General features: G+C 37.7%; 1 protein-coding gene across 2 annotated transcripts in view; it reads left to right on the forward strand.

Moving 5' to 3' along the window:
- Positions 1–11,400: 11,400 nt before the first annotated feature.
- Positions 11,401–23,813, forward strand: part of BMT2 (base methyltransferase of 25S rRNA 2 homolog) — a 30,521-nt gene continuing 18,108 nt past the window's right edge. Inside the window, exons 1-2 of one of the 2 annotated variants that reach the window (XM_064422375.1) lie at positions 11,401–11,603; positions 23,494–23,635. In XM_064422375.1, coding sequence (XP_064278445.1) covers positions 11,453–11,603; positions 23,494–23,635 — 293 coding nt within the window. In that variant the 5' untranslated portion in view covers positions 11,401–11,452. Of the gene's footprint in view, positions 11,604–11,935; positions 11,973–23,493; positions 23,636–23,813 lie in introns of those variants that run through there. The other variant, XM_064422376.1, reaches the window with a different exon arrangement.

Here is a 23,813-nt window from a genome sequence, read left to right on the forward strand (position 1 = left end):
GTATCAGCTAAACTTGCTATTACATTTACTAGACACACACAGTTTAATTGTATTTCATTAGACCATCATCCATGGGTGCTGGCTTTTAGTCAACATAGCTCAGACACCACCATACCAGTGTCTTGCTTCTCCACGCAAAAAATAGGATGTTTTCATATATATGTAAAAGCAATGAGCAGTAGGGCTGTGACGTCTTCTTCAGTGCAGCTGTGGATCCAGCTGATTTTCTTCCCCTGGGTAAATAAACAACACAGTCCTTACATTCTGGGGAGAAGGTGGTAGGAGGGTGAGTTTACTGTAGACAATATCTTCATAAAGACCAATAATATCAGTTATTTGTTTTCAAACAAGATGTTTCACAAGAAGTATAATTTAAGAAGCATTTCCACAATTTCTCAAGCTTAAGAATGACAAAGCTGTGTTTTCTAGTCTTTACTGCACACAGTGTGTTACTTCTTGCACACCAGGCAGAACAAGAACATATTTGGCCTGCTTTGCACAACTCAAGGGTAAACACAACCATCTCTACATTGTGCAGGCTTTATGACTGGAAGTTTCCCGGATGAATTCACCAACAGAAAGACCAAAGTGACTGTTGATATTCAAAGCAAGGCTGGTGGAAGCTTTTAGGTTCACACCCTGAAATGGATCCTTCCTTCCCACATTCTGGAAATGGCTCAGGAAGTGGCAGCACACTTTCCTCTTTCCTGAGGATCCCCTCCTTTATATTAAAGAATAAAATATTTTGTAAAGAGAGGTGCTTTTACTCTGTGCTTAAACAGTCCTTCCTAAGAAGTCCCTTCCTCACTTAGGCTAACTCCCTACTTCAAGTCTACTTCAGTTCAGTTTTAAGAGCAGCAAACTTCAGCGCTGCACATAAGTAGGATGATCTATGGATGCTGAGAACAACACACATATCCCAGGCTCTCCTGTGACTGTGGTGAATTAGTCCTACTGAACACAGTGTCTCTCTTCACCACTCCTAGAGCAGCCTGCAGACACCATTAGTGACCCAGCTGCCATGCAGGCATTTGTCCATTAGAAACTGTCCCTGACAGATACGAAGCTACTAAAAACCACTAATAAGAAATTAATTATTTTTAATTCCATTTAGGATAGATCTGAATCTGTGACTCTGGCATGAAAGAGAATGAACTCTGTGAACTTCCTAGAGGAAGTTCTAAGGAAAGCTGCATGATATCAGCAGTTGCCTACTTTCTGGCAGCCAGTCTCTGTTCAAGGTCAGGTAAGGGCAAAATAAGTGAATACAAAACTAATTGTTTAAGGAAAAAAAGAGGCAACACCAACAAGACTTTGAATTTTAATTGACATGAAAGGAGTTAATGTTTATCATAAAGATGCAGATGTTGGTAAATAAACACATATGTTTTCATTTGAAGATAGAACCATTGATCTGTTTGCCCTTGCTATGTTGTCTAATTGACCACATCTGGATGACTGGATTGAATAGCATTCCTGGCATGGGATCTTTCCTTCTCTTAGTTTCTATTTCTTAAACTTTTACAGCATATTAGAAAACAGTTTGCAACTCTTTTTTTCTGATTGCAGACCACTCTTACAATATCTCTTGTTATTTTAAAAACATTATAAGCTTTAGAAAAAGCTTATAATGTGTTTTCTGTCTCTACTGTATTTATTTGGTCACTTTCCATATGCTGGTAAGAATTCTACAGTTTTTACTTACAGGAGATCTGCAAGTACTGCAATTCAGCTTCATCAGTATAAATGAAAAAAGTCTTTCTCAAACTACATTCTCATAAGTATTATATTCACTTCTATAAATTTAAAGTCAGTCTGGTGAAATCTAGAAAGACAGATATTTAATTTAAGTTTTAATTTTTGCTGTTCTTCTGTGATTCATTAGGTCACTTCCAATCATGTACAAGGTCCATTGTAAACTTTGGTTTTTTAAAATAATACTTGGCTAAAGTTAACATTTAAAACTATGCACTCTTCAAAAATGAAGTACTATTTGCAATTAAAATACCAAATTGGGAGTCAGAAATTATTGTAGAGTATCAAGACCAAAAACCTGATTTATGGTAAGTTGCTCTTGTGGCACTCATGACCACATTAAACAAAATTGCAGGAAAGGTGAAAACAGTGTAAAGTGCCAATAATTTGTATATAAGATTGAAAAATTAGCTTTGTATTTTTTGTTTGTTTTATTCAGTTTACAAATTTCTTCTGATTGCAATATCTTCTGGTCTTCTTATTTACGGACACATGTCTATAAGTATGTTTATAAATAAATTCACACTTACTTCTACTGATGTGAAATTACAAAACCACATAAGAAACAGTGAAGGACTTAAGTGAAATCATAGTTCTTCTGAACACACTGATTACTATTCCTGCAATCAGAATTGCAGCCTTTTCCAAAACTGTGAAGCTATTTTGCCTATTTATCAATCAAAATTTACACGTTTACACAGCAGATGCCAGCATGTGATCTAATGGCCATTACCGGTTTTGTGCTAGAAAAAGACTGATTACATTAGTCTGGAGCCAACTGTTTGCAAAACTGTTGTAAAAAAGATTATATGCAGAGTGTATATATCTATATATATGTATTATATGTATAGTATTAGTATAATTAGTATATAGTACATTAGTATATTATATAATTAATAATTAATATATCATTGATTATAATAATAATTTATTATTGTTACAATTAATAATTAATTATGCAATTAGTATACTACTATATTGGTATATATTTTAGTATATGCAGCAATCACAAGTCACTTACTAAGCATATTGACCCAAGTCTTGCCACTGGGTTTAAGAGATTCAAATTTAGACCAGATAAGCACCTGCTGTCAGAAATGGTGGCTGCTAATGTCAGTCATCTCCAAGACCCAGCAAGCACATGTGAATTCAGCAATCTCCAGTAGCAAAAGAAGACTTCAAACTATAGTCATTTGCTTGTCACCTTCATTTAGGTTCCGGGTTCTTCAGGAAGAGGAGTTTCAGAAACACTCACAGATGATCTGGTAACTCTATATATCAGAACAAGTATTATAGTCACTGAGCATATATCCCAGAGTGGAGAGAATTTAGAAGATACTTTGTTTAAAATAAAATTCCATTAGAAATGTGACTCAGTGAAGATTAGTTAGGTCTTTTGGATGTCTCTTACCCTATAACAGTAACACGGGCATTTTGTAAAGTCCCACTCTTCATAGATTCAAAATCTCACAAAGTAGATCAGATTGCAAAAAGGAAATACTAGCAATGAAGTCTCAGCAACGGAGAGCTTTAAAAGCTCATCCTTGTTTGGTATTTCTCTTTTCCAGGATAAAAGAGGAATTGTAGGAGTACAATTCAAAATAATAACAGGATCAGCTTCTGTTTTCCTTCCCAATCGCCCAAAGATTACACGTTCCTAATACCTTTAGGGTGTGTTAGAAAAATCCCTACTTTGTAATTTCCAGCTAAGCTTCTTCAGAAAGAAGTCTAGGTCCTGTTCTCCAAAGGCCTTAAGTAATATAACTTAAAGAACATCTAGTGTAGGAGATTCACAGGCAAGGGCAATTCATACCATAGAAACATTTATGTAGCGCTCTTAAAAGCTAATGTTGGCAAACCCATTCAATCCCCAGAAGCAAACATTTCTTCCAGCAAAAGAAAATTGGCTAAGGTCCCATTCGTGACCATCTGCATGAAACAGCTATTGCAAAACTAACAAGTCAGGTATGAATTTGAAGTACAACAGCCATTTGTCCTGTTTGTCTCACCGCTCTGTCCCCTGCAGCTTACACGGGGGTGGCTACAGGAGCTGCTGCTCACAGCTGGACACATTGTCTCTCATTCAGAGATTTCCCTCCATTATTCATGAAGTAACGGCTGGACCACCACAAATTACATACTAAAATTAAGGAAAGACTTTAGGCAGAAATCACAACTAAGAATGCATTTTTGTCCTAGGTAATCCTAGGCAACCTAAGGAATGTCAAGACCATAGAATAAATGATACTTGTAGATAACCTGAAAAAAAACCTGTCAACAAGGATTCATAGGATGCCTCATGCTAGATCTGAGGACAAGGTGAAAATACGAGTGCCCTCAGGGTACTCACCAAACATGACCTAAATATGACCGGTGTCCATACCAAATCTAATGTCTTTCACATCTCATTTGAGATGCTTCTTTCTTATGAAAGAGCCTTCTTTCTTCTTTCAATGAGCCTCCACAGGCCAATATAATTCTATTTGTCCCACACAGGCAACTTCTTTTGAAATACCTAGTTGTGTAAAAATAATTACTCACATGGACAACCCTCCATCAACCATAAGGTCAGACAGATATTCTGATATATCTGTTAGTCTTTAGACTTCAATCTGAATGGTTAAAAAAAAAATGGATGCAGCCTTTTACCGAAGGAATGTACAGTCTGCAATATTTTTAAACCAAAAATTTCTTCCCACCTGTTCACACAGGAGTGAAAAGAAAGAAAAAGAAAAAGAAAGAAAAAGAAAAAGAAAAAGAAAAAGAAAAAGAAAAAGAAAAAGAAAAAGAAAAAGAAGTTAATAAAAAGACTGGCTTCAATATTATTTTTAAAATAGATTTTTGGTTGTGCTTCTAGTTCTGGTTCAGGGACCTTTTAGGTAATGATGGTAAAATTCACCTTTATGAGTACAAACAGAGCTTGAAAGCTCACAAGTTATTTCAGAAAATTGGCCACAATTACTTTTTTTACTGCTTCCAAAAAAGAATTATTTCTATGTCTCCTAAGAAAATACTGTTTCTATTTACGTAGAAAAGCCTCCAGGAGACTATTCTACCTTCTAAAAAGGCAAGGACATCAATACTTCAAGTACCTGTCAGGCTGTGTGATAAGCCACAGGCTGCATTTTGCTGATCATGTTAGGCTCCAAAAGAGGCAAATACTATAACTTTATAATATGAATTTATGTTCCTGCTGAGAATACGTCCTGGTAGCTGACAACTATTTATCCTGGATTTAAAGGAGTCATTCAGCAAAAATCCACCTGCCATGTTTCAGCAATCAGGAGGGCTGTCTCTGGTTCTTACAACCTTCTTATATTACCTCCCATGTTATAATTGTATCTGTTTTGTAGTATGTTGTCATAATGGCTTCAAAATGAAGCTTTCTCCTTGGCGACCACTGCAGAGAAGTGAGTAGCCAAAACAGACTTGAAGTATTTTTTATAACATCTCCCTGTAATGAAGTCATCAACATTTCTAAGGAGCGTTTGCACTGGCTTGAAAACTTTTCTGACAAAGAGTATCACATGCAATCTGTTTCAAGCAACACGTGAAACAGCAAATGTGAGGACTCAGTGCAGCTGCTATCAGATCATTCTTAAGCCATAGTAAGGGAGATAAAATTTTCAGAAAATCTAGTGTGGAGGATGCTCACTTCATGGTATTTGTGTCACAGTTGTTTTATTAGATGTTCTGGAGAAGTAAAAAGAAACTTCAAACAGATAATATTTATCTGTGGTGCTCATATAGGAAAATTACTGCAAACCTATGTGTACTTCCAGTCAAAATTTCTGAAGCAGTGTTAATATTAATGACTTCATTTTTCCTACCACCATTCTTTAGACTCCTTCAAAATGATGAAGAGAATACTAGCCCTTTTCATTTTTTAATTTTATTTTTATTTTATTTTATTTATTTTTATTTTATTTTAATTTTTTTAATTGATAACATCTTAGATACTGCTGTCACTGAGGCCTGACTTAACCAACCTAACACATGATCTGTGCACAAACCAAATACCCTGTGTGCAGGACAAGCCAGAGCTTTGGCATTCCTCGCTCTTCCTGAAGTGTATCATGCTGCCTGCAATATGTTGTCCTGAAGATAAAGCTCCGTTTGATGTTGTATGAATAGACTTTGTTGTTGTTCTCTCATCTGCTTAGCAGAAAATTGACTTGAAGTTCAGTAGAGTCCCAAATAAGCCACATGACAGTATTCAAGAGGCAGGAGAGATTAAAAGGAGTTGGGCAACCATTGGAACAGACAAGAACACTTTATTCATTCTAGAGATGTATTTCTTTTATAGGTCATATCTAAAGATACCTAAAATACCTTCTCCCACGCCCTCTCAGGACTTAGGAGGGGAAAGAAGGAGAAAAATGAAATGACACAGCATACCATGACCTATACACAGCATCACAGAAATAGATAATTCCTCATAAATTTATTCCTTTTCCTAACTCAAAAATTCACATGCACCTTAGCCTTTCTCTGGGTAAATTTTTAGCATACACTACTCCAATCAGTCTTTGAGGTCACCTTAGTTTATGAGTCAGGCTATCATACCTGCAGTACAAGATTACAGGAAACTGCAGTATTTCCCAAGTTGAAAATGACCTACTGTACACCTATATTGCTGTTGAGAGGTTATAAAATTATACACACTTGACCCATACAGGAAGGCTGGAAATTTAATCCTGAAAATTGACTTTAGACTATCTAGTCTTAGTCTTTAGGCCTATTAGGTTTTGCAGATGCACAAATAATCAAACATAAAAGTTTTTGTACTAGTACCAACCACTCTAAATTTACTGTGTCTGAATTGATTATACTGCAAGTTTATAGATAGCAGCTGACAGAAACATGAACCACTGCTAAAACCACATACTATTTTGAATGACATTGGAAGAAAACCAGTTAGACCTGCTGGATGTTTTGACATCTCTTGCTAAATCGAAGTGATTTTATGAGTTAATCCTTCATGGCAGCAAGAAATCAGCTAAGAAACTCGATCTAGAAAGAGTGGCTAGTAGTCTTTGCTAAAGCTATCATGATATTGACTCTGATTATTGAATAATTCATACATTCCAAATAACACAGGAATGTGCTCAGACTAAAATCTATTTTAAAACACCAATAGATTTTTAAGGGAATTTAGGATTGATTTTCAAAAAATTATGTTTATATTTAATGATCTTTGTTACTAGATTATTAAGTATGTTTGTGATACTCACGTTGCAAAGAGGTTGCAATGACTATAGCAATTATTAGAAAGTGCATTGTCTGTTCTCAGCATTAAAGGCTTGTTTTACTTTCTACTCATGCACATAACATCCAGGATAATTGAGGTATAAAGTGCTTTGCTGCTTTTCAGTAAATATTTCAGTAGTTCCATTTAACTACTAGAAATTTAACTCCCACTTTACTATTACACAAGTGATAGTCTGAAGGGACTTACAAATTCTTAACTTTTCCCTCCTGTGTCAAAAGAAACAGCTCCTTTCTGGAGCTGACACAGCTACTTTCTGGACAGACACAGACAGTACCTGCTGGCCAGAATGGAGGTAGAGAATGTACTGTTTATCAGAAATGCTGGCTGCTGTTAAAACTATTCCTGCCATTTTGCAACACAAGCTAGCAAGTAAAAGACACTATTTCAATCAATAAAATCTTGTATCAGTATCTAATTCTCATGATCTTAAAGATAGTTAATTAAATTCCACAACAAGCCCCTATTTGTGAAGTATTTTAATCCTTCTACAAGCTGGGTGTCTCTATGCACTTGAGGAGCAACTTTAATTTGTCCAGCAGTAGAAAAATCCTCTGCTTTCCAAAAGCAAACTGTTTATTTATATAAATATTAGGACTTCAGATGCAAACCAAAGCCAGTAAAATAAACAGGGTACTAAGTAAAGGGACTACTGGTGTGTACATACTTTTAAAGGTGTCAGTCCCCAGAAATGGAATCCAAGGTCTGTAGTTATAAAATTATTGTTATGGGGTAGCAGTTTTAATTACTATGTAACCTTAATTACTAAATTACTGCAGTGTGTAGTCTGGAGAATGCAATAATGGACCAACTCTAAATAACAGCATCAGTGCAAATTCAGGGATCTAACTCCCACTTTTTTAACCAAATTATGTCATTTTCATGGCTTATAAGACTCCATAGTTAATGAAGAAGAAAATCTTAATTTCAACCCAAACATTCTACTGCTGCCTGTTTGTCTGCCATTCAGATACATATAGCAAAATCTTTTCCACATCTAACAAAGAACATTTTATTCCTTTTACATCACCACCATGTTTCAGTGTTCCATTAAAACAATTACATGCTTTCTGTAATATTTTTGCAGATTACATTGCATTAGAGACTATTACGATGATGTCATCACACTGGACAGATTCTTCTCTTTGATGTCCTTTTTTGGTTCTTTTTCAAACAATTAGCATCCTTAAGATAGAAGAAATTAAGAGGCTGGGAAGACTTGATTGTAAAAACTGCCACTGAAAAGATGGAAACAAAGCATTGCTGATTTGCAACTCACAAAGTTTTTATGTTACTTTTCCTCCACAATTTCACTGGGAGAAAGACTGAAAATATAGGCTACTTTCACCCTTCCCTCAGGAAGGGAGAGCACTTCCATTTCATATAATCTCATGGTGAAGATGTGGGTTCAGATCCCTGAGGGCAGAGTAGAGATGTGAACTGGTTTTCCCACATCCTCTGTGAATGTTCCAGCCACACAAGTACTGGAAAGTGCTGTCATTATTCGTCCTCCCCGTCTGTGAACCCAGACTTTTGAGTCCAATGCTATTCATGAAAAGTGATGGGCATTAAAATACTTCAGAAATGTCAAAATAAACTAGTTTTCCCTAAATTGGCTTTTTAAATTAATTAATTTATTTAGAAAGTAACTAATACCTAGAGGATCATTAATCCATTTTCTACATTCAAGGTAGTAAGTCCAGCTGCTCAAAACCATTCTTTCCCAGAAACTCCATCACCCCTATCAGGACACAAGTAGTTTATTGTTTTTATCCCCTTGGAATAAGTGCATGCATCCTTACTGCTCATTCTATTCTTATGCCTCAGGGACAAATACATTTATATTAATCTTAATTTGTTCCTTGAGTCTTCCTGTAATGTGTTCAAGAAATGTATAGATCACATATGTTTTGTTCTCCACCCTGACAGAGCACTGGGACATCAGTTCTACCAGGCCTTAGAGAACCAGTCCTGCTTTAATTGCCCACTCCTTTGCCCACCCATATCTCCATGCAGTGCTCTGGGGAAGCACCTCCTTCAATCATTTTACATTTGAAGCCTGTCACTGGGACCCAGCTCCCATCACATTTTCCAGGGAAAATATCTGTGTGTCTTGTGACTATAATGCCTCTTCATCAAATATTCTTTAATTGTCACAGCTGGAAAGACTTGACATGTGATAAATGCTCCTTATTTGCTTATTTGAACTAAACTTCTGTGTTAATTCATAGTGATAACTTAAAACTACTTTGTATTTAAACTTTACTAGTTTTAAAAAGCAACCCTGAGAACTGAAAAACAACAGTGATAACATAATTCAAATAGTAACTTATTATTCTGAGAGAGCATATTTCACATAAGTATAATTTCACCCAAGTTTTCCAATTCTACAATTAGATTTCCAATTCTCCAAATCACACTCATATTTTGACTGTGTAATCTACACTTCCAAGCCTGGAGGCTCATGACTGGGAGTGTTGATGCCACAGCAGTATTTTTCAGGCATCCTCCAAATGCCTCCATCTCTCTTCTGTCACTCTGATACTCCTACTCTTCTGAGATGCCTCCCTCAGTGCTCATGTGTGATGCCACACACAGAAGACTGGCTCATGCTTTTCCTCCTCAGCCTGTGCTTCCCCAGATCCTACACAATGCAAAAATAAAAAGAACATTAACCACCATGTAGGCTCCCTGTCCCAGTAATTATCACTGTAATCTCTTTTTACACCGTCTTAATCCTTCTTAGGTGGACTTGCATATAAAACTAGAAATAAAAATATTTCAGAAAGATATAATTAACCCCAGTATAAGGTTTTATTTCTCATTCAGATTTAAGTTCCTGAACTAGTTTGGTATGGAATACAATAATTCACATTAGAAAATTACTTTTGGATGTTTTCAAAGTCAAAGTAAAATTAATATAGAGTGGTATGTTTTTTTCATTAACACACGGCCACTTAGTTTCACAACTTAGGAAGGAAAATGTAACTAAAGGAAAAACTCAGTCACTACATTGATTTTTTTCCTTCTTACTGTTGATGTTAGTAGCAAAAATTTAAATTCTCCTTCCATTAGTCTCCTCTATTTTCAGGAAAAAAAAACCCCACCCAACAAAATGGAAATACTCTTACAATAAAATACATAACACATAGGGATAAAAGGTCCAAAATACAGTGAAGTTTTTTAAACACTCTCTAAAAAATATCAGCACAGAAAAAGTTGGACCTTTGAGCATTACATAGGCACTTCAAGGTGACGGGTGAGGTCAGCATTTCCAAACTTCACTCAGAGTGAGCGAACAAGGGATGAATTTGCAGTCACTAACAATGAAAACCTTCTCTTTGGACATTAGAGTTTCGCCTTGATAATTGCACCTTCAAAAGAATTTTATCAGAAAAGCAGAAAACCACTGTGTTTTCTGATTAGCTGAAATTTTTTTCTGGCAGGACCATCATGGTGCTGATAAGAACCAGTTATACATCCCACTGCACAAAGTCGTGCGTCACAGACTTCTCGTCAGGATGAAATCTCAGCCCTACCTACTGTCAGATTTGTCACAGATTTAATTGTAGCACAACTACCCCCTTAATGTTTTTTAACATCTTCAAAGAAGACAATTAGCGGCTTCTGGCCATGTCAAACAAGCAGCTTCATGGCTTATTTCCCTGCCATCATCTGGTAAGGAATGGTTTGTCTATTTCCAGCAATTACTAAGAGAGAACTGAAGCCCTTGGGATGTGGGGGAAGCTGCGGCCGGGCACGGAGGGCTGCAGGCAGAAGTGCCGCCTGTGAGGGCAGTTTTGCTGGCTGCAGGTGCTGCTCCTGCTCCGGCAGTGCATTTTCCACCCAAATGCATGCCAGAAACTGGGCTGCGCAGGGAAAGGGCCCAGCAGCTCCACGAACACATAAAAAAAGCTGAACAAAACTTGTGTTCTTCACACCACGGCCACCAAGCTGCCCAGGTTTGCTCGGGTATGTTCTGAATTCGGGTTTTTTCCGCAAGGTCCTTCGTTTGTAGGCGGGGATTGGGTTTTGCCCCGCCGCGCCAGGACTCCGGCCGGCTCTCTCAGGGGGTCTCTGGGGAAGGCCGTCAGCTGCGCTAACGCACACCGGCTACGGGGGAAGCCGCGCTGCCCCGGACACCGCTGTGTTTTCCGCCTCACTGTTTGGCTGAGCACCGCGGAGTGACCCGCTCCCGACGCGCGCACGGGAAGTTCATTCGGCAGTAGCCGTCCCGCACGCCGGGCCGCGGCCGCGCTGTCCCGGGAGCGCCGGGGCGCGGCCCCGGGGCGGCGGGCGCGCGCGCGGACTCCATGTCCCGGCTGCCCGCGCGGCGGGGGCGGCGCGCGCATGCCCGCCCGGCGCGGCCCCGGCACGGCGCGCGCCTCCCCCTGGGCCGGGCGGTGCGCGGCGAGCAGCGGGAACACCATGGAGGCCGCTCCGCAGCCCCGGCCCCGGCCCGGAGGGGCCGCCGCCGCCCCGCCGCCACCCCCGGAGCAGGAGCGGAAGCTGGAGCAGGAGAAGCTGTCGGGGGTGGTGAAGAGCGTCCACCGGCGGCTGCGCAAGAAGTACCGGGAAGGTAACGCGGGGGAGGGGGCCGCCCCGGCCGGGCCGCCCCGCTGCCCTGGCCGGCCGGGATCGGGGTGCCCCCGCGGGCGGGGGGCGGCGGGCCGGCCCGGTGCCGGGGGAGGGCGGCCGGGAGCAGCTCCGCGCTCGCTTCCTGCTCCTCCCCGGGAGAGCGGGGTCGCCGCTGCCCGCAGCCCCGCCGAGGGCAGCGCGGGGGTCTGCGGGGTTGTGCCGCTTGCCTGGAGCTGCGGGCGGCGGAGCCCCTTTCCTGGCCGAGGAGGGAGCTTCCCGGCCGTGCGGCAGTGTTTTCCAAGCTGAGGATCTGCGAGCTTGAGGATGATGAATGCCAAAAGAGATTGAATGGTGATCTGGAAAGGCACAGGTCTTTGTGAATTATTTGTGCCTCCCGCACTAGTTCAGGCAGGAGCGCTCACTGAAGGGGCTGGGGTAAAGCTCTTGTAATTACTCGTAGTCTTTGAAAAATCTACTTTGTCGTCAGTATTAATGCCCTTATGCAAGGTTTTTGTGGGTGGTATTGGAATATTTTAAAACCTTCCTGAAATGCTAGCACAGGTCACAGAAAATTCATCCATCCATTCTTTTAGTGTGCCTGCAGCTCACCTCCAAAGGAACACACGCATGAAATGGGAGCTCTTCGTCTTGTAGGCACAAGTTCTCGCCTCTCCTCTGTGTTTGCATATGACACTTCTGTTCAAGAAACAAGGTCGTACTGCCTTGTGGACTCCCAAAATCTCCCCTGGAGCCAGTTCATGGGATTTGGGCACAAATACCGACCTATCTAGATACTGATCAAAAGTCGCTGTTTATTTTGGCCTTGATGAGGCAAAACTTAAGGGAGGATCTCCCTTCACTCAATGTTGGGAGAATGAACATAGTATATTTAAACATTCCAGTCCTGGCAAAAGAGTCGAGCTTTTAGCAGTACATGTTTCTGTGTTATTTCAGAGCGCCTGTAGATTAAGACAGACAAGGACTGGCTTTGTTAACTTTTTATTTTTTTAAGTGGGCAATCTCTGTAGCAACTGATTTATTTTTTTTTAGATGAGAGCCTAAATAAGGAGGAAGTTTTTGTAAGCCTATTTCTTAGCAAAAAGCAAATGTGTGCTCAAGGGTAAGTTGTGTGTAGCTGGTTAAGTGAAAGAGCCAACAGCATTTTCATTTACTTCCTATGGATTGTAAATCAGACATTAGTGAAAACTTTACAGTGATTTTTCTAGTCACTCCAAAGTAGCAACATGATATGTCGTTTCATTGAGGGTTATAAACCATTTCATTGAGTTAAAACCAAACAATTCATCACATCTATTCAACAAGAAATGCTGTACCCATTACCTACTCATCCCATATTAGGTGGTCTTTACAAGTTACTACACTTAGTAGCCAGTAGTACTTCAGCTATGTTAGGTTCTTTCAGCTTAAGAATTTTAGTTTTGCAGTCTTTTCTACATCTGCCTTTGCTTCTAGAGATAGATTAGAGAATCTCCTTCTTAAATGCCTTTCATGTCATTCTGAAATTGTAATACCAGGACATGCTTGATCTCTGAAAGGTCTTTTCTTGGAATTCTTTTTTTCTAATACTTGATGATGCTGACTGGCAAGTATGTTATCCTGACAAAATTAAAGTAGACAATTTGTTAAAGAGCAAAATCCCTTCATCCTTGCTTTTATGTTTACAGCTTTTTACACAGGGAAAGCCTCTTGACTCCACAATTCAGTATTCTCACCCCCATATGAAACACAAACATTATTCTGCAATCTTTTATTGTCTTTTTTTCTCTTTTCTTCTACTTTGTCTCCTCTCATGTTTTATGAGAGTTCTATGAAGCTAGTTTCCATTTTGTCTAAATAAGCAAACAGTACTAGAATTGCTGTTGCATGGACTTCAGTGCTTTGTCTGTAGAAGCCAAAGTAGAATCCCCTGTTAATTTTGTTGGTAGATGAAAAATCATGTTCATTGTCCTGAAAGCTATATATATTTTTATATATATATATGTAATTATTTTGTACAGGGTAGATAAGTCTAAGAAAGCCCTTTGTATTGTAATATGATTCTAAGTTACTGTCTTCTGTTGGAAGTGTTGAAAGGAAATAGATGCATCCTTGGTATACTGAGATGTGAGTTGATAGATTTTATTTGGACTTGATTTTAATAAGCTGATTCCTTTGCTAATTCATTTGACTTGCTGACGCTATCAAGATTTGTGTTTTAATGGGCAGTTGTAACAGGCAAGCCAGTATTGAGTTGCTTATAACTGCACCATTGTTGAAATTTCATTTTCTGCAATGATTCCCTTCGTTTTTGAAGATGAGCCAGTAAGTGACAATATGCTTCAAAATTGCAAGCCAGCATGTTTTTGAAGAAGTTGCATACTTGTCAGAAGTGCAAGAGCAATATTTCTTAACTAGGGAAGCGTTGCAGAAAATTTTTTGCAGTTACTAGGGAATTACTAGAATAAAGTTTAGTCATCATGGCATGTAAAGGGTTCGATTTTGGGGGTTTTTTTCCTGGTGAAAAACTGGAGATTAATCAAAGCTGAACCTTGGCAATTTTTTTAATTTCTGCACTTACTGGATCACTTATACTTGTGAGTATGGTGCATGGATTTTATATGTAGTTCTGTACTGTGCCTCATGTCATATCATAGCCCCATGCCATTCATGAAAAGCATTTACCACCTTTTAAATTATGCAGCTGAAACACTTTTAAGTTTGCACTGAAGTGCATTTTTTTGTTTTCTTCAACAATTTTAGGTTTTTTGCTGTGTGACTAGTACTTATCTTTTCTATTGTTTGAATATTACCAGTATGACTTATAGTGGGAGTATTGCAATTTTTTTCTCCTTTTTATTTTTCTTTATTTCCTTTTCTTCCCCTTCCCTTTTCTTCCTCCCTCTGTTGTTAATAAGAAAATAAAGAGAAGCATGTCATCATAAATGCCGTGGCAGATTTGGTCTTTTGAAATTGTAGGCTGCTTTTTTTTTTCTACTGTGGGTCCTGCAGTAGTATTCTGTGTGATACTTTGAAATTACTTAATGAAGTTTAGCAAATGAGTGTAGGTTTTAAATTAAAGTGATTGGTTCTTGTCCACACTGAGTGAATGTGTTAACTAAATCAGCTAACCATTAAGAAGTTGTTTCAGGCTACTTTTAGGTAGTGATAGAGTACTAATATAGTAGTTCCTAAAAATAAACATCATTCCTGAGGTTAGCCTATAAACTTTCTCATAATAAAGAAAATGTTAAGTGAGAATAGCTCTGAGATGTAACATGTTCACTTAGGAGTCTCTCATTGGTATAAAGCTCATGGGATTTTTTAATTTTATTCCTGCTTCCTGTTCAAACAGAGTAATTTAATCTTAATTATTTTACACACCACAGTAAAATCCAAAAGCTGAAACTGCTCTCAAGTAGTGAGTTATTCACTTACCAGAAATTTCACAGTGGTTCTGGATGCTTGACACAAGCATTTAGAAAGTACAGAAATTAGGATTTTCCATAATGTGTGTATTTCTGTTACTACGTGAAGATGGGGCAAAAACAGTGTTTAATTGAGTCGCTTCCTGTTGCTTCTGTTGCTTGTTACCAAAGGTAACAAAGCTTTCCTCTCTGCATCTTTTGGGCACCTGCAGCCATGGGCTGGAGCATGTTGTATGGGTTGCATAGATGTATGAATGTTTCATATGCTGCATGTAGGTAGGCTGATGTGTGTCGAGCCTGACAGACAGACCTGTAAAAGCTGATTTAGGGGTCCTAAGGAACTATGCAAGATCTCCTGAACATCTGCTATGTGATGTATGTTTGTTTGCTTCCAATTGCTTGTAGTAACTAATTTTTTACTAAAGGGATAAAAATCCCTTCCCCTGACACAAAGGCATCCTGTTTTTCTCTCACTTGTTTATTACTTTTGTAGTCATGCAGAGTTGTATTTATCAAGTAAACATTTTCTCTGTAGCACGACTCTCAATTACAGATGGTTTTATGTATAGTCTGAAAAGTGAATTACAAGACTACTTTTCCCTTAAAATTCTGTAATAAGTACAAGTGGAAAAAATTGCTGAGGTATCTGTAGAGGTATTTTATGACATGTTTTCCTGTGTGTTCACTAAAACAGTGCATTTCTCCTAACATATGCCTGCTAAGGCTACTGAGGCTTAGAGAATCACGCAGAAATGTTGTTTGTCCTGTTACTAGTTACCACATCACAGCAACTGACAAAAACATTTCTAGGTGGCAGTTTGATTCTTTAAAATAAATATTTGTTGAAACATCAAAGAAAAGGAACTATTTTAAAGGTTTTTTCAGAAAATCAGGGAAAATTTACCCCGCCTGACGATAATAAGTAACTCAAGTAGGTAAGTGGTTTAGACATTTAGACAGAAGGGTTGTTCTGAACTCAGTTGTTTCATGGTCTCTCTGTCTCAGGTTTTTTGTGAAAAACCGTGAGAGAGCCTAAGTTCTTCCTAATGTGAAACAGGAAACATTTTGAAATGGTGTCATTTTTCACAGGACAGGAAAAACTTTGTCATTGAACTCTACACGATAAATTAACAGTTGTTACTCCTTTTTGTTAAATATGACTGATTTACAGTAGAAATAAACCAAAGTTTTCAAGATATTAATTTGTGTTTTACTTGCAATAATTTCTTGAAACAGGAAGACATTTTGTAATACTAACTCTTGAATTTTCCATCAATAGAAACTAAATTTTACTTAATTAAAAAGAAAACTGATTCTGGTTTATGACATGAGCGTTAAGGTATGATTGCCCTTACAGTTTGTGCACCACAGTTTTGCAACAAGGCTTTCATTAGAAATCACATAAGATTTACATTTTGGGGGATTTAATTATTGCTATCATTTCGTGAGCCTGTAAATTTGAAAATGTACTGGCTACAGCATGGGCTTGTACACTGAACAAACACCTTCCCTGCTCCTTTGCTGCCCTGGCAGGGAAGATGGTGCTCCTTTTGCAGGGTCAGCATAACAAAATCTGTACCTATGCATCAGCATAAGTTTAGCTCCTGCATTTGCAAAAATTACCAAAATCAGTGGTTTCTGTTGACATGTTCATGTCTGTGTTGGTTGTGTTAAGGTACAGCACATAGTCCATCCCAGAAAGTCAGGTTTGGGAAAGAGGAGAGGAATGAAGTTTCCAAAAGACTAGATCCAACACCTGAGGGCAGTAATTACTTAAACTATCACATACATGCTGTTTCTGTGTTGGCCATCAGAGATTTATAGCAGATCAGAGACACAAATTATTCTTCAGAGTGATCTAAGCTGACCCCCAGTAGATGCTGAAATGTCAGTCAGTTGGGCCCTCAGAGTCCATTTTGTGTAAATGGATAGGAAGTTCACCTGAGAGACCAGATGTAGAAATCCACATTTGGTCAAATGAATCCTTGCCATGTAAGTTGGAAGATACTGAGATAGAGAAAGTTAGATTCTCTTTGATTTTTAAAAAAAATATTTTATTCTGAAATTACCTCTTAGGATGTAACTCCTAAGAAATGTGAAGCAAATACTGGTCAGACATGAGAAGGAAAATATTAACTCTAACTGCTTGAACTTTGTCCAAGTTGAAGTTCATGTTCTGTATATAGACATGTAAAATTGGAAAACAGAGAAGCCAAATATACCTAATGTCATTTTCAAGGAATGCTGAATATGCTTTTAGTAAGAAAGATGTTCAGTAAGTTTATCATTAATACAATGAAAATTATTAATGTCATAATATTTGCTGATATTCCTCATGTAATTAATTTTTCTTATAATTGCTACAGCATCCATACATTAGTAGTACAGGTAAATCTCAATTGACATTCTTATTGAGGAAATTTTGTCAGATATTACTAGGGATCTTATTTCAGTTTTAGCCTAGTGAACAGTGTAGGACTGCTTTCCTCATTTACTGTTTAGTGTGTTATAGAAGCTAGTTTACTGTTTCCAGCAAGTGAGAGGTGATCTTAAGAGACTGAGAATGAGATCAGTTCTTTTCATTGTGCAGTGTAGTGCCATCAACAAACAAAAAAAACCCCTCAAAAATATTGTTAGGGATTGCTATGGCTAGCAGCTGGTCATCTGAAGTTATCCAGCATTGTCATGGACACTTGTTAATTGTGGCAATAGGTTTCCTTTTTACCATGAACAAAATTTAGTAATTTTTATTAAGGTAGTGTTAATAATGTGCAAATATTGACATGTCTGTTTTGGTTTTACCTTTTGTTATTATTATGTATATTGAAGTTATTTTCTCTTCTACCAGAGCCAAAGTTCTGGTAGAGAAGAAAATAGGAAGTCATTGTTAAATGAAGGTATTGAAAAAGGAGAGGATTGAGTCTGGTTTTCTACACTACTAAGTTATCTACCAGTATGCAGAGGACTCAAACCCTTAAACACTGGGGGTGGATTGGGGCATTTTTGGGGGTTTTTGTAGGGATGTTTTTTGTTGTCATTTTTGTTTGGTTGATTTTGGTTTTGTTGTGGTTTTTCCAATTAAAGCTGCCTTAAATCGAGAAAATTTTACTTCCCCAGAAGGAAATAATTACCCTTTTTCTCAAATGTTTTTTTGGGTTTGTTTTGATGGGTGGCGTTTTTCGTTTATTTGTTTCTGGGATTTTTAGGGGTTTTTTTAGATTATTAATACTATTTTTTAATTTCTTTTTTTGGAAGAAGTTGTTGCTTAAGATCTAGACCTGCATTACTCGTACCTAAGACTTAAATGGACAGTATCAGCGCCAGTTAACTTTTGATATGCAAGAGCTTGTTTGGTGATGGATGAAGTAATCTGTAGTTAGTTTTGAGATCGTCAGAGATGACTGTGCTGTTTTTCCAAAGAGCACCAGTAGACTTATGGAAAATAATAATTACGAATCTCTTCTTGTAGGTGCAGATAGTACTTTTGTAACTCTATGTGATAACTATTGTGTAGCTTGATAAAACAGAATTATTCAAATAGTTGTTTTTGGTTTCATCCCATTACAAAATGAAAAATACTGCCTTTAGCAGAACTGAGCTCTATCTCTTACAACTTTTTGCAAAAAGAAAAAATTGTTTTCTTAAAATACCAGTTGACATGATTTGTTCTGTCAGAAGTTGAAGAAAGACTGCCTAATTTTTTTTGTTTATTTTATAAGCATATCTTAAATGACAGTTCAATTTAACACTGTATAAATAAATTACTTTTTAAAGTAAAGTAATTTTTTAATGGGATGGAAGAAAGCTGCATTTTTTTTTTCTTAATAACAGACTACTTGGAGATAAGAATTATGGTGTAGGTTTGTCTCACCAAGAATGGCAAACCTGATCTTTTCTCATGGTGTTCTGAGAATCTCTGATAAGGACTTGTAAATAAATGCAGAGCTAGGGGAGTTCTTACTAATTTTGAATGATTCTTGTATTTTAAAAATATTTTTGGTTGTTAAAATCTACAGCTAACATTTGCTCTATTGCTGTTACCCACAATTAAAATTATCTTGTAATTAGTGTCATTTAAAAATAACTTCTACATGCCTGACCTGTTCTCTGTGTGACAGTATTCAGCAACTGCTGATACGTCCGTGGTTGAGTTCAGGGTTATGACATGGCTGTTCTGTGGGCAATATTAATGTGGGTGGAAATTACTTAGAAGGATTCATCTGTTCTAGGTAAGTAGTATTGGATTGTTGTTACTGTGAAGTCTGTGTTACGAAGAACAAGTCGATCAGTCATTTGTTCAGTGACAGAATTCTAGGAAGCAGTGGGCTTTGACCTTTTTTGTTTTTAAGGGAATAGTTAACCTTCAAGGTGAAGAGTGGGTTATTTATTTTCTAGCTAATTCTGAATGAAATAGAGCAAGCATTAATTAATTTTGAAATAATGTGGGTATAGTGCTTTGAGAGGTGTGTGAAACTGCAATTTTGAGCTAGTTTTGCCAATGACACTTTTCAGCTGGACAGTGGCATATCTGGCTCCTTGATGGAGATCTTAGGCCTGTGAAGATCTCTGAAGGTTCAGCACTCAGAAGAAGTTTTAAATTGCATAAAAGGTAATCAGTAAGTGTAGAGTAGAAGTGTTTAATGCCTTCAACTTTATGTTATCGTATGGTCATGAGTATGAAAAGTTTCAATACACAAAATCAAATATTAATTTTAGGATGTGGTCAGAGATCCGAGACTCTTCTTTTTATTCTATTAGATTTACATACCACAAACTGCTTGCTTAATAGAAGACTTTATGTATCTTATTTCTCTAGTAACTACTAGTTTTGTCATGAAATGTTCCTACATATTTTACTGCCTGTTTGGTTACATAAGCAAAACATTTATTGATTCATAAATAAATGTTTAACTCTAGAGTATAGAATTAATTGCACCTGGATTATAATGTATTTCTTGAAAAATTAGTGCACAGTGAATTTCAGTCATATACTGATTGAAAAAATTGATGCGTAACTTTTCTGTGTTCTGGATATCAGTTTGAAATTGCATGCTTCAAGACTTGTTGTAGTCACTATCTCAAAATCTCAACATATAGGAAGGACTGTTTGTATTTTCATCTCTGTATTGGAGCATGATTCTGGATTTAAAGTTCCTATATCTGGTGTGCCTGTTTGTGTCTTCTCAAAGCTCACTATTTTAAGTATGGGGGAGGAAAAACCATAGCAAAACAATACACTGCCATGCTGCTTGCTCAGCAAGCAGTTAGATACCGGACCCTTTGAAAGGCCCTGCACAATGGTACCAGTGCCTTAAGATGACCCATTATCTGCAGTTGTTTGGAGCTTATATCCATGAAAAAGCAGAGAAATGGACATCGTATCAAAATCAGTATTGACAGTGGGTCAACAGCAGATGCTTAGACAAGAATAAGTGAAAAATGCTGCTGGAGTATCACTGTGCTTGCTTACCATTCTGTATTTTAGTGATTTTGTGGTCTAGGAGCTCCTGAGTTAGAAATCTCATCTTTGAATATGGAATTTGTCATGGATTTTCTTCCTGTAGTTTGCCCAGCTGCATGAACATCATGAACTTTAAGCTTAGTTATACATTTTATGAGGAATTTTTTTTTTTTTTTCTTTTAAGCAGGTAGTTTATCCTCTCCTTGTTTCATCTGTCTTCTTCTCTTTCAGTGCTCCTCATACAAAAGCAGGGCTGCATCTGTCCCGTGTAGACAATTTCTGTATCTCGGTATTGGAAAATGAAAATAAACCAGAAGTGCTCACAGAATTTACTTAATATAGGATGTATGACAGAATTACTTTGTGATGAATTTTTCGATTTTGTTCTGCATCTCTCTCCTCATGGTCTGTATAATTCAATTTTCTTGTCAGCTTAGAGCCAAGAAGCTGTTACTCTTATAGGCAGCTCTGTTGTAACCCAAAGTTCACATCCCAGTGTGCTGGTAGTCAGCTCTGGTCTGTTGCTGTATGTCTCAGTTGAAGACTGAAGCTTTTAACCCTCATCCGACTTCCAGGGACTCGTGCAAATCTGTGATTTGTTTGGAAGGAAATCAGAGCAGCTGCTGTGAGTGCAGGATTCGCTCTTAGAAGGCATCACTACTTTGCTGTTACTAAGGGTGGCTAGTTAAGAACATCTGGTCTTTGCATATTTCTTCTTTCCCATCTCTCTTATTTCTTAAGCTTTAAGGAAAAGGGGTATTTGAAAATAGAATAATTGCTTCAGGATAGACCAGGTGAAGTATTGAAATAAAAGAACAGTAATAAACTTCTGATTTTTCATTTGTGATATTTTTCTTCAGTAAGTGTTCATTCATTTACTTTTTACCTTTGCAGTCGGCCACGTATTCAAACAAATCTTTAGCAACTGTGAGTCATTGAAGCATTTCACAGCTGTCTGGAGCATGCAGTAGGACTCAGTGTATTGTGTTGGAGAAACTTCAACACTTTGTCTAAGCTGCACCAGAATTCATTTGCTATTGAGAATCACTTCAAATTTTTGCTAGTGCTTCGATTGCTAGGAGTTGTGTTTGTTTTGTCCCCTGTGCTGGTAGGTCACCGTTGTGGCCATTTTCTGCTCTCTTTTGTCAGTAGCGTATGTCCTGTTCTGCATGTTTGTTTCTACACAAGGCTCTCCTGAAAGATCTGGAAAAGTGCCCCGCAAGTTTTAGCAGAACCCCCTGTGGGTTGGGTGCAACTTGGGTGTTTGCTCTGGTGGTCGGCTGGTGACCTTACTAGTACCATTTCTCATAAAGCACACCTCTCTGAACTCGGATCATTTGGAAAATAATGAGGGATGTCGTTCAGTATTATACCTTTTATTTTCTGTACAGTGTAACAACTTTTTCATATATGCTTGTTGAATAGCAAGTAGAATACAAAATTTCTTGCACAGCTTCCCCATTTTGATAACATTAAATTGCAGCCACTCCCTTCCATCTCAAATGCCATCTCAGACTAGGGAGTATAAACACCTAATTTTAAACATGACTCACTTTGATGATTGTACAAGTGTACTAGATGCTTATTTCTGAAAATTGCTATGACATCCCTAAACCAAACCTAAGTAGGGAGTAACCTGGATGGTTGATTTAAATCTTTTAAGTATACATCTGTACTTGTCCATCAGAGCCAGTCTTTCTGTAAGCGGAGGACAAATGAGGTGAGGACTGTTGTTGCTTTGCATAGGAGGGAAAAAATAAAAAGGTTGTCGCTGGAAAAAGTCCTTGATTTATTGCTAATTGAAACAAAGTACATCAAAGAAATTGCTATAAGCGTGTTAGAAACAGCAATCTCTTACTGGCTTGAGGATAGGTCATACTGTAAGCTACTTTCAGGCTTTAACAGACATTTATTATTAGCTTATGGCTGATATATTTTCAAAATATTTCCTTCTCATACAAAGATGCTACAAGATGGAACCATATTCTGAAAAGTGTGTTGTTTGTCCAAGTTCAAGCTTAAAATATAGGTGTGTTCTTGAAAAGTTACTTTAAGCTGTATTGGCTTGTAAGTTCAAAATCAGTAATATTTTTTATTCTGCAGATTGGCATATATTCTAGATATGTGCACACATTTGTGGTTAAGAAACACAAAAGTAATCAGTGAACGTCATACCAGGAAAGCATCTTTCTTAGGGCAGAAATATCCTTTCAGTAAGGTACACCAAGGGTTTGCATGCTGTATAGGGAATGGGGCTAGCCATGACTAGCATTTATCTTGGTTTTGTTTAGCAGTACATTTTGTAAAGCAAGCTAGGAGAAGTAGATACTACAGCAAAGGAGGAAAATCAGCATGTTTAATTACTTTGAAGAGCCAGAACTTAACCTGCAAGACTTCTTTTCAGCAAGGTGAGGAGCATGGAAATAAGTCTGTCCCTAGAGACCAGCGGAGGAGTTTGTCTGAGATTTCCTGATCATAGTTGGTTTGATTCTTCAGTACTATTCCTAGAAGCTAATTTACTGGACCTGGCTAGATTAGACAGCAATCAATGAGAGATTGAATTTCTTCTTCAGTATACCCAAAGAAATCTATACTGTGGGTTTAACTTTCATGGCTTTTTCATGTAATGTCATCTACAGTACTTGCCATGGATATGAATGCTAGCAAGAAACCTTTAAATCTTTCATTTCTTAAACATTGTGTTAAATGCTCATTCACAGAGACCAGAAAGCAAAACTTCCCAGGGACTTTAATTTCACAGAATAAATGGAACAAAATCCATGTACTGATATTTCTAGTTTCTCAAGTACCCAACAGCCCCTTCCTGCCCCAAAACTTGGAATTTTGTGTTTATGACTACAGAAAGAAGAACTTGTTTTTGTTATGTGCAGGTAAAATAAGCTCTTGGTGCCTTATGTAACTTTTAAACTGGACGGGGATTTTGCGATGGAGATAATGAGAGACTTTGTATCTGATGTGCAATTTTTTTGTTTTGTTTTGTTTAGTGGGAGACTTTGATAAGATCTGGCGTGAGCACTGTGAGGATGAGGAAACTCTGTGTGAATATGCTGTGGCAATGAAAAACCTTGCAGATAATCACTGGGCAAAAACTTGTGAAGGGGAAGGCCGAATTGAATGGTGTTGCAGGTAAATAATGTATTTGAAACATGCAATTGCATGCTTTTACTTACAGTTATTTATAATACAAAGCTTAATTGTTTTTTACTTTTTGCCAATATTTAACATTTGTCTTATAGCATATTAATAATTTATTGCTTTCTTAAAGAAATATCTTCTTAGCATTCCAGCTTACTAAGGAAATAGC

This window comes from Passer domesticus, chromosome 5, assembly GCF_036417665.1.
Source record: "Passer domesticus isolate bPasDom1 chromosome 5, bPasDom1.hap1, whole genome shotgun sequence".
In the NCBI taxonomy this organism is placed as follows: Eukaryota; Metazoa; Chordata; class Aves; order Passeriformes; family Passeridae; genus Passer; species Passer domesticus.